This window comes from Megalobrama amblycephala, linkage group LG16 (assembly GCF_018812025.1).
Source record: "Megalobrama amblycephala isolate DHTTF-2021 linkage group LG16, ASM1881202v1, whole genome shotgun sequence".
NCBI classification, from domain to species: domain Eukaryota; kingdom Metazoa; phylum Chordata; class Actinopteri; order Cypriniformes; family Xenocyprididae; genus Megalobrama; species Megalobrama amblycephala.
This window is the reverse complement of record NC_063059.1, coordinates 38050966-38065100: the sequence shown is the minus strand read 5'-3', so window position 1 is coordinate 38065100 and position 14135 is coordinate 38050966. Positions and strand designations below refer to the sequence as shown.

The 14135-nt window shown below is 38.4% G+C and overlaps 2 protein-coding genes across 2 annotated transcripts in view; both read right to left on the bottom strand.

The window, feature by feature from the left end:
• The window catches only part of LOC125248560 (NACHT, LRR and PYD domains-containing protein 12-like), a 1264817-nt gene that overhangs the window by 640418 nt on the left and 610264 nt on the right, over positions 1 to 14135 (bottom strand). The gene's annotated exons all lie outside the window — the stretch shown is intronic.
• On the bottom strand, positions 4500 to 5164 carry LOC125249454 (cystatin-like protein). Its single transcript, XM_048161757.1, has 3 exons — positions 4973 to 5164; positions 4698 to 4802; positions 4500 to 4592 (listed from the first exon to the last, which is right to left on the bottom strand). The coding sequence occupies exons 1-3, from the start codon at positions 5144 to 5146 to the stop codon at positions 4500 to 4502; spliced, it is 372 nt and encodes a 123-aa protein (XP_048017714.1). The 5' UTR covers positions 5147 to 5164.

Sequence of the window (14135 nt, the reverse complement as noted above, 5' to 3'; positions counted from 1 at the left end):
ACGACAATGAGTGAGTCCAGTGTTGTCTAACTCCAAAAGAGTTTAGAATGTCTGTAAATGCCAATCCCAATGAGTCTTTTTTATTATCTACATGGATATTAAAATCACCAACAACAAGGACTTTATCTGCAGCTAGTACTAATTCTGATAGAAAATCAGCAAATTATATACAGTAGCCAGCACAAATGTCAACTTACATAAAGTTACATAAAGTACCATCACTTCGAAGGAATTATATTTGAAAGGCTTTAGACTAATACTGTAAATATTACTATAAATTACAGCAACACCTCCCCCTTTGCCTTTCTGACGAGGATTGTGTTAATTACTCATTTAAAGTAATGTAATCATCCGGTTTTAGCCAAGATTCTGTCAAACACAGCACATCTAGAATATTGTCTGTGATAATATCATTTACAAATATAGCTGCAAGCAGCAATTATCAGGGCCAAGCACAAAGAAGGCACAACAAGTCATCCCAGCACAGCTGGGATCATCAGACTTACTGCAACACTGAGCAATTAAAACATTTAGGCAGCATCACTTTCAACCAATAGTTGGCGCTGTGACCAAATTGTTGTGGTATGGTCAAAGTAAGGTGACAGTGACTCATGCAAAGTTTGGTGACAATATGCCAAAGCATTGCAGAGATACAGCTTCAAGAGTCGGTTTTGCATCATACCTCAAATTCGTTGCTTCAGTATACGAAAACGGTTTGACATATCGACTTAAATCCATAACTTTTTGTCAGCATGGTCTGAAGATGATACAAATTAATTTTTGTGAAAATCGGAGCAACGGTCTAGGAGGAGTTTGAAAAAGTAGGTTTTTAAAGAAAAACAATATGGCGGACAGGAAGTTCAGCCAACTATGGCAAATTTGATATCTATGTTCTCAGCATGACCCAAGGAATCTATTGAGACCAGTTTCATTACAATAGGTTAATAGAGTCAAAAGTTATTTGGACAAGTTATTTGGATTTGGACAAACCTATCAGAAGTTATAAGCAAAAATATCTATTTTTCATATCTCCGCACCAGTAGATTGTGCTGCGCCAAAACACTGCATGTCGCCTCAGGTCATGCTTGTTATGACATGTACTAAGTTTTGTCTGAATACGATAATGCGTTGTGGAGATATAGTCTTAAGTCTATTTTTGCAAGCACTACATAAAATTTGTTTGCTTGTTTTTCGAAAAAGGTTTGAGAAATCAACTTGAATTCTATAACTTTTTGTCGGCATAGTCTGAAGATGATCTGGTTCAATTTTTGTGAAAATTTGAGTAATGGCCTAGGAGGAGTTCGAAAAAGTACGTTTCAAAATGGCGGAAAAAATGTCATGACGGAAAATGACGTCATAGGGAGCAATCGATTCGTCTTGACCCAAGGAATCACGGAAAAAAGAATTTCTAACCCTTATGGTTCAAAAGTTATTAACATATACATGAGTGCAACTTTGGACAGCTGGTGGCGCTAGAGGGATTGAGTTAGAGACTCCAAATTTGCTATGGTCACAGATCACACTGTCCTCTAACTGTGTGTTTATCATTATTATCTCTATTTTTTTTATTTGTTGAACGTCAATTAAATTTTTACCATTAAATGGGTTTGAAAGTTTTTTGTTTTTACTGATTTGGGGTACAGACACAGTCTCTATGTGATAATATCTAGGTGTAAGAGTTTCTATATGTTGGGAATTATCTGACTATTGTAACGTGAGGCAGCTAGCAGACGGTCGGTTTAGCCAGTCTGTCTGCTTCCTGGGACAGACCTAGGCCGTAGTTTGTCATGTTTCAGCTCTAAGACTATGTGCCATATCACTAGAGAGAAGAGCAGCACCATCCCAGGATGGATGAATACCATCTCTTTTCAACAGGTCAGGTCTGCCCCAAAAACTTTTCCAATTGTCTATGAAACCTATATTATTCTGCGGACACCACTTAGACAGCCAGCCATTGAGTGATGATAATCTGCTAACTATCTCATCTCTCCAACGATCAGGAAGAGGGCCAGAGCAGATTACTTTTCCTGACATTGTACTTGTGAGTTCACACACCTCTTTAATGTTAATTTTAGTGATCTCCGACTGGCGAAGTCGAACATCATTAGTGCCGACGTGAATAATAATTTCAGAGTATTTACGATTAGAATTAGCCAGCACTTTTAAATTTGCTTTGATGTCTGGTGCTCTGGCTCCTGGCAAACATGTGACTATGGTGGCTGGTGTGTCTCTATTTTCACATTCAGTGTAATAGAATCGCCAATAACTAGGGCACTTCCAACAGGATTCTCAGTGGGTGTGTCACTGAGTGGGGAGAACCTGTTTGATGTTCTTATTGGAATGGAAGAGTGGTGTTTTCCACAGCCAGGCCACCTCACGGTTACCCAAGTACACTGCTGCGCGGGCTCTACAGCCGGAACCGAACAATGTACAAAGTTTACTAAGCTAGTCGCATCCAAAACAGTATCTGTAGCCCTTGCATTCTTACTGTCCTCGATTAAGGTTTGGATGCATGTCTCTAATTCTGAGATTATCTCTGTCAACCTGACTATTTCCCTACATTTATGACATGTAAATCCCTTGTTGCTGACAGAGAAAGCTATATTGAACATGTGACAAGCAGAACAACTTGCAATAGAGGGAGAGGTTGACATGACTCGTCGTGTTTAGGAGCGCACAAGAGACTGATGACAAGTTAACAAGGTAGAGAGATGCAAACGTGTTGTAATAGCGATTTAGATTCAAAGATTAAAAGCTAGCGACGTCAGATTAATGTGGTAGGCAATACTATATATAAGGTAATGATAATATAAGCAACAATGAATGAAAGTAAGAGATTCAAAACAAAGCTATACAGAGTTACAGATGCAAACCATTCTGAGCAGCGAGGCAGACAGGAGCAATCAAGCTAAGCTTGATTAAGCTCATTAACTCTCACGCCGTTCCTTCACGGCTCTCGCCCGCCCTGGTCGCCACATACCCCCATCGCCCCTTGCAGGCCTGGGGGTACTCCCGCGACTGCGCTTACTCCCCCCCGGGGGCCTGTCTCGGCGGCCGCAGCACCTGGTGGTAAGGACAGACGAGACGAGAGAAAGGAGACGGAAGCAAGGGGAGCGACAGGACGAGAGATGGGAGAGAGGAAAAAGAGAGAAAAAAATAAAATTCTGGGTCCGGCTCCAAGACACACTGCCACTCGGTCCTCAGCCAGCTGAGAGGCTCTTCCTCACGGTGCCATGCGATGGCGGTTGAGGGCAGCCGGCAGTGAGTCCGCTGTCCCTCCTTCCTCCCGGGTTTCAGCACCAATGAAACACAGTTCGTAAATACGGGAAGAAGGAGGCGGGAACCGGCGAACATTCAACATAACTTTAATATAAAATAAACAAAGAACAAAACGAAAGTAATGCCGGCAGACCCTCGCGGATGTTTGCTGGCCACACAAACATAATAAAATATAAAATAAAGTCCAGGCCTGGTCCTCTCTCATCCTTGACGTCGCTCCTCCTTTTATGCTTCCGGAGCTCCTCCGTGAGAGACTCAAGGCCGGTGCACCTCCCAGGTGGAGCTCATTAACTCTCGCGACACCGGCCTCGCACCGTTCCCTCACGGCTCTCACCCGCCCTGGTCGCCACAGTGAGATTTGACAATTGCTTGCTGACACTGGTTCACGTGATGACATTCCCCTAAAGCGTAATTCAAACACAGTCTTGTTCCCTGTTCTCAGGGAACCATGGTTATATAATAACCGTTTTTAAATTCAGAGAATTTGTTAAATTCAGAGATGAGACACTTTGGCCCAAGTGTTGGGGACATTTAGTTTTCAAAAGCATATAAATATTATTCCTGCAAGAAAAGTCAATAAAAGTGCTAGAAACAACTGAATAACAGTGTAACACTGCAGGACATCTGTTTACAGGTATATTGGACCTCTCGAATTCAGTGCCAAAAAATTGCCTAAAAATCCAGATTTGTAACATTTTCATGGAAACTTTGGGGACAATTTTATGTTTTCTAGGAAGAATATTTAGACATTTTTAAAACTTCTTAAACAATTAATAATTTGACGTTATTCATCACTAAGGACATAATGAAGGCTACTCTTTCCATATTTCTCTCAAAATTACATCATGGCATTGAAACATATTGAGAAAACTGAACACATTAATCCTCATAATTAAATTCTATATAAAGAAACTTGGCCTGAAAGGTCAATTTTACAGGTTACATTTCATTAGTAGATTTGTTTTAGTTTTTAATTCATATGACCAGTTGCAAAGATACTTGATCAATTTTATTTCTCAGAAGCATAACAGACACCTAGTTTGTTGCTCACATTGTACATCTCCATTCAATAAATGTGCTTCCCCAGGAATATGACTTCTAATTGGATTCAAACATTCGGATACAGTCTGTTTAATCTGCAATGAGAACAATTAAAACCTTTATAGTGCAGGAATATCTTAACAACAAAAAGTTGGATCATGATGGTAAGGACTTTGTTCTCAGTATGTGACTAATATCTGATGTACCTTTTCTTGTTCTCTGAGAAGAAAACAGGACATTGATCCATGACATTCAACACAAGAAACTTGAGGCTGAAAAAAAATATCAAAGCTGTGTGAAACTGTAAGCATTTTTTTAAGTGTATTCTAGGCATTCAGGCAATTAAAATCCTTCTGTGAGAGTGAGTAGTTACTTACTGTAGCCTTCATTTGGATTTCACAGTCTTTCCGATGGACAAACAGTCTTGCCTTGTCACACGAGGTGGGTTTTAATAACACATTAATCATGCCCTTGTCATAATTCTGTCATGGGGAAAGATACATGTAAAGAATACAATGAAATAAAGAATAAAGATAAAAACCATACATGTAAAAGATGTTTAAAACAAAACAAAACAAAACAAAGAAATCAAAACAAACAGAGAAATGACAGTAATATGATAATGGTTTAACATTTGAATTAAATAACTTACAGTGCTTAAGATGGAGTCAAAATCAATGTGTTTGTTTTTCCCATGTCTCTCATTGGCTTCTTCTATTGCTTTGTCAATAATATTTTTCTCATGTTGGTTTAGTTTATCATATTCTTTGTTTTCTGTTGACTCCAGCAGTAACAGAGTATTAATCAGTAAGAGTAAACCTCTCATCTTGCAGTAACTGATGTTCTTCGCTGTTTGCCTGATCTAGTCAGAACCAGTAACTGGTGTCACATCTACACAGACCACAACAGCTGTGATTGGTCTGCTCTGTAACCAGAGGCCCTCCCCAGAATGATGGGGGAAAAAATAAATAAATAAAAAAACAGAATTTCTGCAGGTTTTATACAGTGTAAAAGAAAAAAAAAAAAATCTCCAACTTAAAAATTCTAAAATCTAAATGTTTCAGTTGACCTAATTCAATTTGTGTGAATTGATGTCCCAAAAGAAAAAAAAAATGTATGAAAACATACATAAAGCAAAATACAGAACAACAGGTTTGACATTTTATCACATCACTTTATTAACAAATCAATTCTGTTATGTGTCTGAACGTTACTGAGTTTACTTGTATCGTGTAATGTTGTGTGGAGCAAAGTTGTGTGTGAAGTGCGCTCTCTCTCTGGACATGTTTACAATTTTACTACAAGGTATTTTACTTTGCCTTCTTACAGTTTTTTTCGATTGCTAAATGACACAACTGGAGTCACATGTGCAAAACTCTAAGTACAGTCTGCACAGCAGCAGTTCATGTGGACCAAACTCTAGTTTGTTTTCCATTGCTTGAACACAGTTTTCAAAACTCTACACACTTATCCCATGACTTTAACCACAACCTGCACAACACTGTGGATTTACAGCACTTTGTTCAAATGCTAACACACTGCTGTCAAAACTGTGAACCACACATTCAAAACAGAATAGATTTCAGCCTTGTGCCTTTCAAACACTGCTGATTGCAATTTTGCAGGATTAGCCCCTCAATTATTTGTTCGAATTACAGTATGTACTTTTTTTTCTCATTACTGTAATTCCATAAATTACTACAGACTATTGAAGCAAACTGCTCATTTTCATTTACCTTAAAGAACTGTTATGTTATAAAAATTTAAATAAATCACGTGAAAGAATGTCACTCTTTTCTTTGACGAAAATATTACTTTGTATGAAGTCACTGAAATTGTTCAAACTGTAAAGATGAAAAGTTTGTATTTTCTGTGTTGGAGTTTGATGCTAGTGTTTTTACACTCAGTGTGTTCTGAGTGACAGTGTGTGTTATCTTAGTGAGGGTTGTGCATAGTGTTTGGCTGCAATGAGCCTGTTTTGAGTCATGTGTTAACTGTTTAGCTCAGGTGACTGTTGGTAGTGCAGACTGTAGTTAGAGTTTTGCACATGTAGCTCCAGTTGTGCTCACTGTCGTTTAGCAATCGAAAAAAACTGTATAATGTCTAAACTATTAATCAGATGACAAAAAAGGCATATTGCAGATTGTGTAACAGTTTTGTTAGGATAGTTTTGATCATGTTGATATAGAGGCCTTTTGTGTATCAAATATGATAGATTTTATAGGGTTAATAATATCGTTGAGCATCTTGTTTATCTTGCTGTGTGACTTCCTCAAAATGGTCAAGCAACAGAACCCATAACTTTCTTGCAAAGACTTAGTTTCCACCAGTAACCACAGCATAAGATAAATATATACTGACAAACAGAGTACATAAATTTCAATATATGGTGTGACAACCCAATAAAATAAGCTGGTGCAGATATTTAGCTAAAGTTGGACTGTTAAGTATGCTTAAAATTATAATCAATACAAATATACACAAATGAAAAAATTGCATCACTTTTATGCATCACATTGCAATTGTTCAAAATGTGTGAAAAATTTATATTTAAACTAGACTACCTAATGATATCACTTACCATGATGATGTTTGTGGATTGTAGATGACATGTAGAGATGTGGCATAAAGATGTGGTGAATTCTGCTTTTTGAGCTTATGCAAAAAGAACTGTCTTTTAGAATTATTACTAGGATAAATGGCAAATGAATGACAATCTAATACAAGACTCAAATATCAAGAGAATGTCCTACATTCTGATTCTTGATGTTGCCCGACACTTTTGAATTCCAAACCATTTAAATCTGTAGTTTCCAAAAGCTTGGAATGATTTAAATGTATTCAACATTAAAGATGCAGTCCGCAACTTTTTTTGGTTAAAAATTATCCAAAATCAATTTTTTTGCAAGTACATAACCAGCCAGTGTTCAAAACTATCTAATTATCTTGTCTCGATTCACAACGGTAAGCTTGTAATAATGTTTTATAATAAGAGCGACATGGTGGATTTCCACGGGAAAGTCTGTGCGTCATTACGTCACGTCCGTAAACAGAAAGGAAGGAGTCCAGGCTAGTTGGTTTTATCACGTGAGGATAAATTTATAGTCTTATTTATAGTCTTTTCTCACAGCAGCTGAAATAATTAAATGTATCATTTTGATGGTGGATTGTAATCTAGAAAGGACATACTTTCAAGACGTAGAGTCAGTGATTCTGAAGTACAGATCCACACCGGTGCGGTGACTGACAGAAAACATTAGATTCATCCGCACTGACGAGCTGTGCCGATGCACAACGCACGTACAGATAACTGTTCCGCATATGACTGCAATTGCAGGTTTCAAACAAGAGATGGAGACAAAGAGGAAAAATCACGGACTGCAGCTTTAATCAACTTAAAGGTACACTATGTAACTTTTTTGTTCAAAATTGAGTCAATACTTCATCATTCCTTCTTCCAGGACATGTTTTTGAGCTCTTATCCTGATTCACTATGGTAAGCTTATTATAAGTGTTTATATTTTAGACCTGCTCGTCTGTGCATGTCTCTTCATATCTGTAAAAAGAGAAATGTTGCTCCACATGTATGGTGTGGGAGTGGCATGTTAGTTTTCACAATAAGTGAGAAAAGTTGACATAGAGAAGCTAAATCTCAAACCTCTGGGGAAACACCCATTTTAAACAAACAGCGAACTGAAGAGAGTCTGCTGGCAAAAAGAGAACACGACAGTGCTCATAATAAAACAAGAATCAACATTGGCTTTGTTTTTTCAGAGATGGCGAGGACTGAGAGATTTGAAATGTTGTAAAAGTGACACAGAGGTGGTGTTTTTACTCAACAGGTGATTATAAATATTTTATTGAACAGGTAAATTGCCTTTTGTAGCTCTCTAAAAGAGTTCAATGTAAAGCATTATCTATTCTGAAGGGTCATTTCATTATGTGCTGGAATTATTTTCAAGGAAGAACTGTATCTATTAAGCTACAGTAACATCTTCAGCTAGTCATTTTGAGATCCTTTCCATCTAAACTGGTTATATCTCTTATCTCTTAACCCAAGTAATGTATGTTTTATGAACAGTATGATTGCCATATTCATCTGCACAGAGCTGAAGCACAATATCATTGAATGTACAGTGTTTACTATTATATTATAAGCTACTTTTCATCATCAGTCAAAAACAGGTGCATTCAGCATACTATGCTGCTTCAGGAAGGATTTGGACGTTTATGTAAAATAAATATCTTAACACATACAGTATCTGTCCATAATGCATCAAGTTCTTAATGTGGAGCACAAAGAAAATCTGTAGAATTGTTCATAAGCTGTGGATGTGAAAATAATCTAAAGCTGAATTTTGAGCTAAATGAATTCAAGCCACTTACCTTAAGGAATGAACTGTAAACAAAGTGCCTTTTTTAAGAGATGTTCAGATGAACCTTCTCTCGGGTCATGGAAATTTGGTACTATTCCAGAACCAACAACCACATATCATGACTCAAACCACAACCAAGCAAAGTGGATAACAGATATTATGTCATTCCCATGGCTATAGCACTGTTATGGTAACTAATAGGCTTTTGAAATATTTATACTACTTCATAGAATTGTCAATCGATTTTACATTGTTGCTGCAACCTAACTTTTTTTTTTTTTGTCAAAATCCACTGTCAAACATAGGATCACACTGTTAGAATTTTAACATCTACTACACTATCTACTGTATTTACAAACAGATGCACAAAAAGAGTTCATATATGAGCAGTAACACAGGATGAGTTTGGCCTTGTGTTTAGTGTACCAATGTGTTGCAGGGCCTTGTGGTCTGTTTGACACTCAGTTTTGTAAGTGTTAATGATGTGAGCATTTTTATCAGTTTCTACAGTACTGTGAGGCCACAGGATGAAACAGAGACAGTGGAAAAACAAAATATCTTTGGAGCTGTTTACATGACACCATTTTCTATTAAAACTTTTTAATGTGTTTTGGCTGTTCATTTACACGACAACAGCGTTACATGGTGCTTTCACACTGGCAGTTTAGTTCGAAACGGGCCCGGTTTGCATGAAAAATCATCTGTCATGCGAGACCAGGGTACTGAGACTACGGTCTCTCTAAGCCGAGTTCAGACTGCACGATTTTCAAAGCAGTCGGGTCACTGTTCTTTTCACACTGCATGACTATCTTGGCCAGCATTCAGTCGCTGCTGTTCAAACTGCACGATGGATCGGCAACAGAAGGTTTCACACTGCATGACTTTACAACAGGAAGAATCGCCGACAACTCTGTCTGGCACGCAAACAACGTTTCACAACCAAACACACGCGAGATGTGACAAGGAAACAACGCGATATCATGCATGCAAGACCGGAGTTCTCACGTGAGACTGGGATTATTATTAAAAATGGTAACCCGCAAGAATCTTGCAATACGAATTGCCTGTGCGCTGATTTGCAGCGAAAACAAGAAAAAGAAAAGAAGAATATGGAGGAGGAAATGTTTGGGGAGACGCGAGGAACAAGGATTGTATGTTCTGCAACGAGAGTGGTCTATAACTCCTCCCTGAACTCCCCGCTGCTCCGTATCTTGCTCTCTCATTGGCTGTCGGTCATCGCCAATGTAGTTTTCAGTCAGAACACTTTTCACACAGCAGGATTTTGAATCGCCGACAGGTCCAGATATTTAGCATGCCAAATATCTCACGGGCGTCGGCGATCTTCTCAGATCACGTCTTTGCTCATTCACATTGCGTGATTGTCACTTGCGTGAACGAGCATCGATTTGCCTGTGATTTCGGGCATTTGTTGCCGAGCCAAAATCGGGGCTAAAATCATGCAGTCTGAACTCGGCTTTAGTGCGCTTCATTTGAACGTGTGAACGCTGCCATCCGAACCCTGGTGCGCACCAAACAAGCGGGCCGAGACCGCTGAAAAGATGGGTCTCAGTCCGCTTACAAACGAACTCTGGTGCGAATGATATATGAACGCAACATTGACCAAAGATATCTTAGCTGACAGAAACTGCTTTTTACAACAGCGCCAATCTGCTTATCACTCAGATTGGAATCAAAAATGACACCAAGATTTTTGACACAGTCATGAACATTAATAGAAAGAGAAACAAGCTGATTGACTATGTCAGAAGTCATATCTGATGGGGGCAAAGATAATAATTTCAGTTTTATCCTTGTTTATCCGTAAGAAGTTCTTGTCCATCCAACACTTATTGTGACACAAACAGTCAAACAGACTAGACACAGAACAGTTATTATTTTTGATAGGAAGACAGAGCTGAGTGTCATCGGCATAGTTTTTTGTTTCTCCAGTGTTTACTTCACAGCTGCTGCTTGGGCATCATTGGTTGCTTAACAGACCTGACAGTTGATTACTGAACCTGATGGAGTGAAATGACATCATAAGTGGAAAACAATGGTCAAAAACATATTTATACACAAACTGACCACCAGGGACGTGCACAGGGGGGTTGCTCAGGTTGCCCGGGCAACTGCCCATATGCCCTTCTCGACTCACGTTGCCCTTCCGAGGTGGAAAAAAATAAATTAAAAAATCGTACAATGGCTGCAGAATTTCACGTAGATTATAAAAAAAAAAAAAAAAAAAAAAATCGCAAAGCCTCATTCACTTCCATATTCGGGCACCCGTCCGAAAGTGAAAGTCAGTAGGGGAAGTGCAAGCTCTGTTTACGTGGCTGCAGCGCTGCACGCGATCGGCACCTGAGCTGAGCCTGCATGAGCGGCACTAGAAGGAGATTGTCGCGGTTGTCGGGTGAGACGACTTAACGTTGTCGGAAAGGTGAGTAAGGTTATAATCGTTAACGAAAACGAACGAAAAAAACGAAAACTAGGTGGGAAAAAACATCGTCGTAACTGAAATAAAAATAAAAACGAGGCATTACAAAAAAAAAAAACGATAACTAACCAAAACTGTAATGTATGTTTGGCAAAACTAACTAAAATAAAATAAAATGATAGATTAAATGTCCTTAGTTTTCGTCTTTGTCAATGTCTTTCATGGAGCAAACGTTCAGCTGCATTTCATTTCCCTGCGTCTCTCACTCACGCGTCTCTCTCACATACTCGCGCGCGCACAGCCCCTCCCCTCCGTGCACACCGCGCCTCCATGAGAACGAGTGTTGGAAGCAAGTTCGCGAAAGGTTGGTATCTCGTGAAAACTAGTGATGGCCGATTTCGAAACACTGCTTCATGAAGCTCCGAAGCTTCATGAATCTTTTTGTTTCGAATCAGTGATTCGGAGCGTGTATCAAACTGCCAAAGTCACGTGATTTTAGTAAACGAGGCTTCATTACGTCATCACTGTTTCGAAACAGTTCGAAATTTCAGTGGTTCACCGATAGAGGGCGATGATAAAGTGAGCCCATGAATCATGCAGATTCACTGAGAACTATTGAACAAGTGTCTAGGGCTTTACCCTATGGTTTTACCTGATCTCCGATCAGTTTTATACAGTTGTAGATGTTTTAATTATACATTAGAATAATTAAAATGAATAATGGTAGTTATTAATCTCTTATTGGCCTGTTTAGCTTGAGCCATGGAACAGATACAAGCCTTTAAAATTGATAAAAGAACACAAATTATACAGACACTCGATATTTAATCTTATTAGATGATTAGTTAATTCCATTTAATTGATTTTACTTTAAATAAAACTTTTGAAATACATTTGTTAAAGTGTATTTTTAATGCATGTTTGGCCTGAGTTTTGTTGCATTTGCACTGCTCTGACCACTAGGGGTCACCGTGGAGACAAGTGTCAGATTGTTTCGAAGCCTCGAATCATTACGGCACATTTGATTCAGCTGCTTCAGTGTTTCATGAAGCCTCGATCTGCCCATCACTAGTGAAAACCTTTACACAATCACACATTAAAAAGTGGTATAAAAATATTTTTAATTCTGAATATAATTTTGTCAGTGTGTTAATGTCGACCCGAGAAGCGATTGCTACTTTAGATAGTTAACTAGACGCAAGTTTGAGGTAAAATGCACTTGGGTTGTCGATGTCAAAACACTATTTAAGCTACGGCCGCTGAATTATTAGAAAAATAATGCACACCTGAGGTGGTGATTCGATCACGACTCGAAGCGGAGTCAGTTATTCCGCTTATACCACGGTTATTCTCAGTCCTTCATATAGCCCTTCATATAGGGGGGGGGGGGTAGGGACCACGTCCTTCACGTAGTCTCAGTACCCTGGTCAGTACCCTGGTCTCGCATGGTAGGGGAGTGCACTTTTTTTTAGGTCCCTGCTGACCACCAACCCCAACTTTCAGACGCCATTTTTATTTTTTAGTTCAACCTTCACAGAATGGAAAGAATGGGATTGTGGGATATCAAAGACAGTGAAAGATACATCTATGCTGCCTTCAAAAATCAATCAGATGAAGCAATCTCATGAGATGTCAATATACATATGAGGAGATAGGATAAGAATCCTAAATCAACTTAAGTAACAAGTTCAACTTGTTTTTGTAATACGAATTTGTGAAAAATCCTGAATTAACATATCTTAAGTTAAGACCTAAGATAGAAAGTTTCTGTGATGCGCCCCCTGGAAATCCCAAACTTTTGAAAATGGGTTTCAACAGGTTTTAACATAACAAAGTGATGTTGGTTCAATATCACTTTTGCACCTGCAATTACATTATTTTTCAATTGCTTACACACTTTTTTTCCAATCTGTTGTCACATTTTCGAAACACATTTAGCAGAACGTCCATCTGTTGTGACCATATACCATTAACACAATTTATGTCACTTTCACACAAAATGCAGTCAATTAACACATTTCCAAAAGGCTTAAATGTGATACATGTGATATATGATATGTGACATGTGGCCAAGTATGGTGACCCATACTCGGCATTTGTGCTCTGCATTTAACCCATCCAAGTGCACTCACACAGCAGTGCACACACACAGCAGTGAACACACACCCGGAGCAGTGGGCAGCCATTGCTGCGGCGCACGGGGAGCAGTTGGGGGTACGGTGCCTTGCTCAAGGGTCTCACCTCAGTCGTGGTATTGAGGGTGGGGAGAGCACTGGAAATTTTCCTTTCATGCAAGCTTACTCCATACCAAAATCATGGATCTTTCTCATTTTATTTGCAAATGCTTAAACACAACAAGTCAGAAATGAAGACTTAATGTTCCAATCGTTGAATATAGGATAAAACCTATACTTTTCTAACAACAGCAGCTCAAAAGTATTGAAAACATATATAAAACAAATACTGAAACAATCGATAAGCATTTTTAAGTGGCAGTACTGAAATATTGAGAAATAGTAGATTCCAATCTCAGCTGGAGGCATAGTTAGTTGTTGAAGTTATTTTCATTACATGAACACAGTATAATATGATCGGATTTGTTCAGTGTGGATGAAGAACAACACAGAGGAGCAGAGAGAGAGAAAAAAAATGTCTAGGTGAAGGAGAGGAACAGATGAAGGAGCAGAGGAGTAGCTGGATCAGGACAAAATAACTGTGAAATAACTACAGTAGTTTTAGGCATACTGTAAAATAAAGTACAGCATTATGATGTACTTTATTTTACAGTATGCCTAAAACTACTGTAGTTATTTCACAGTTATTTTTTATTTATTTTAAGTTAACTGTTACATATTCAATAACACAAATTATTGCTTCAGATCAACTTTATTTAGGTTTCATCTTTTACATTTCTTAACTTCAATACAGAAATTTACCAGCATATTTCATTAATTAACAAAATAGGCTACAATTAAATTCATACCACTAAAATCACATTAACACAT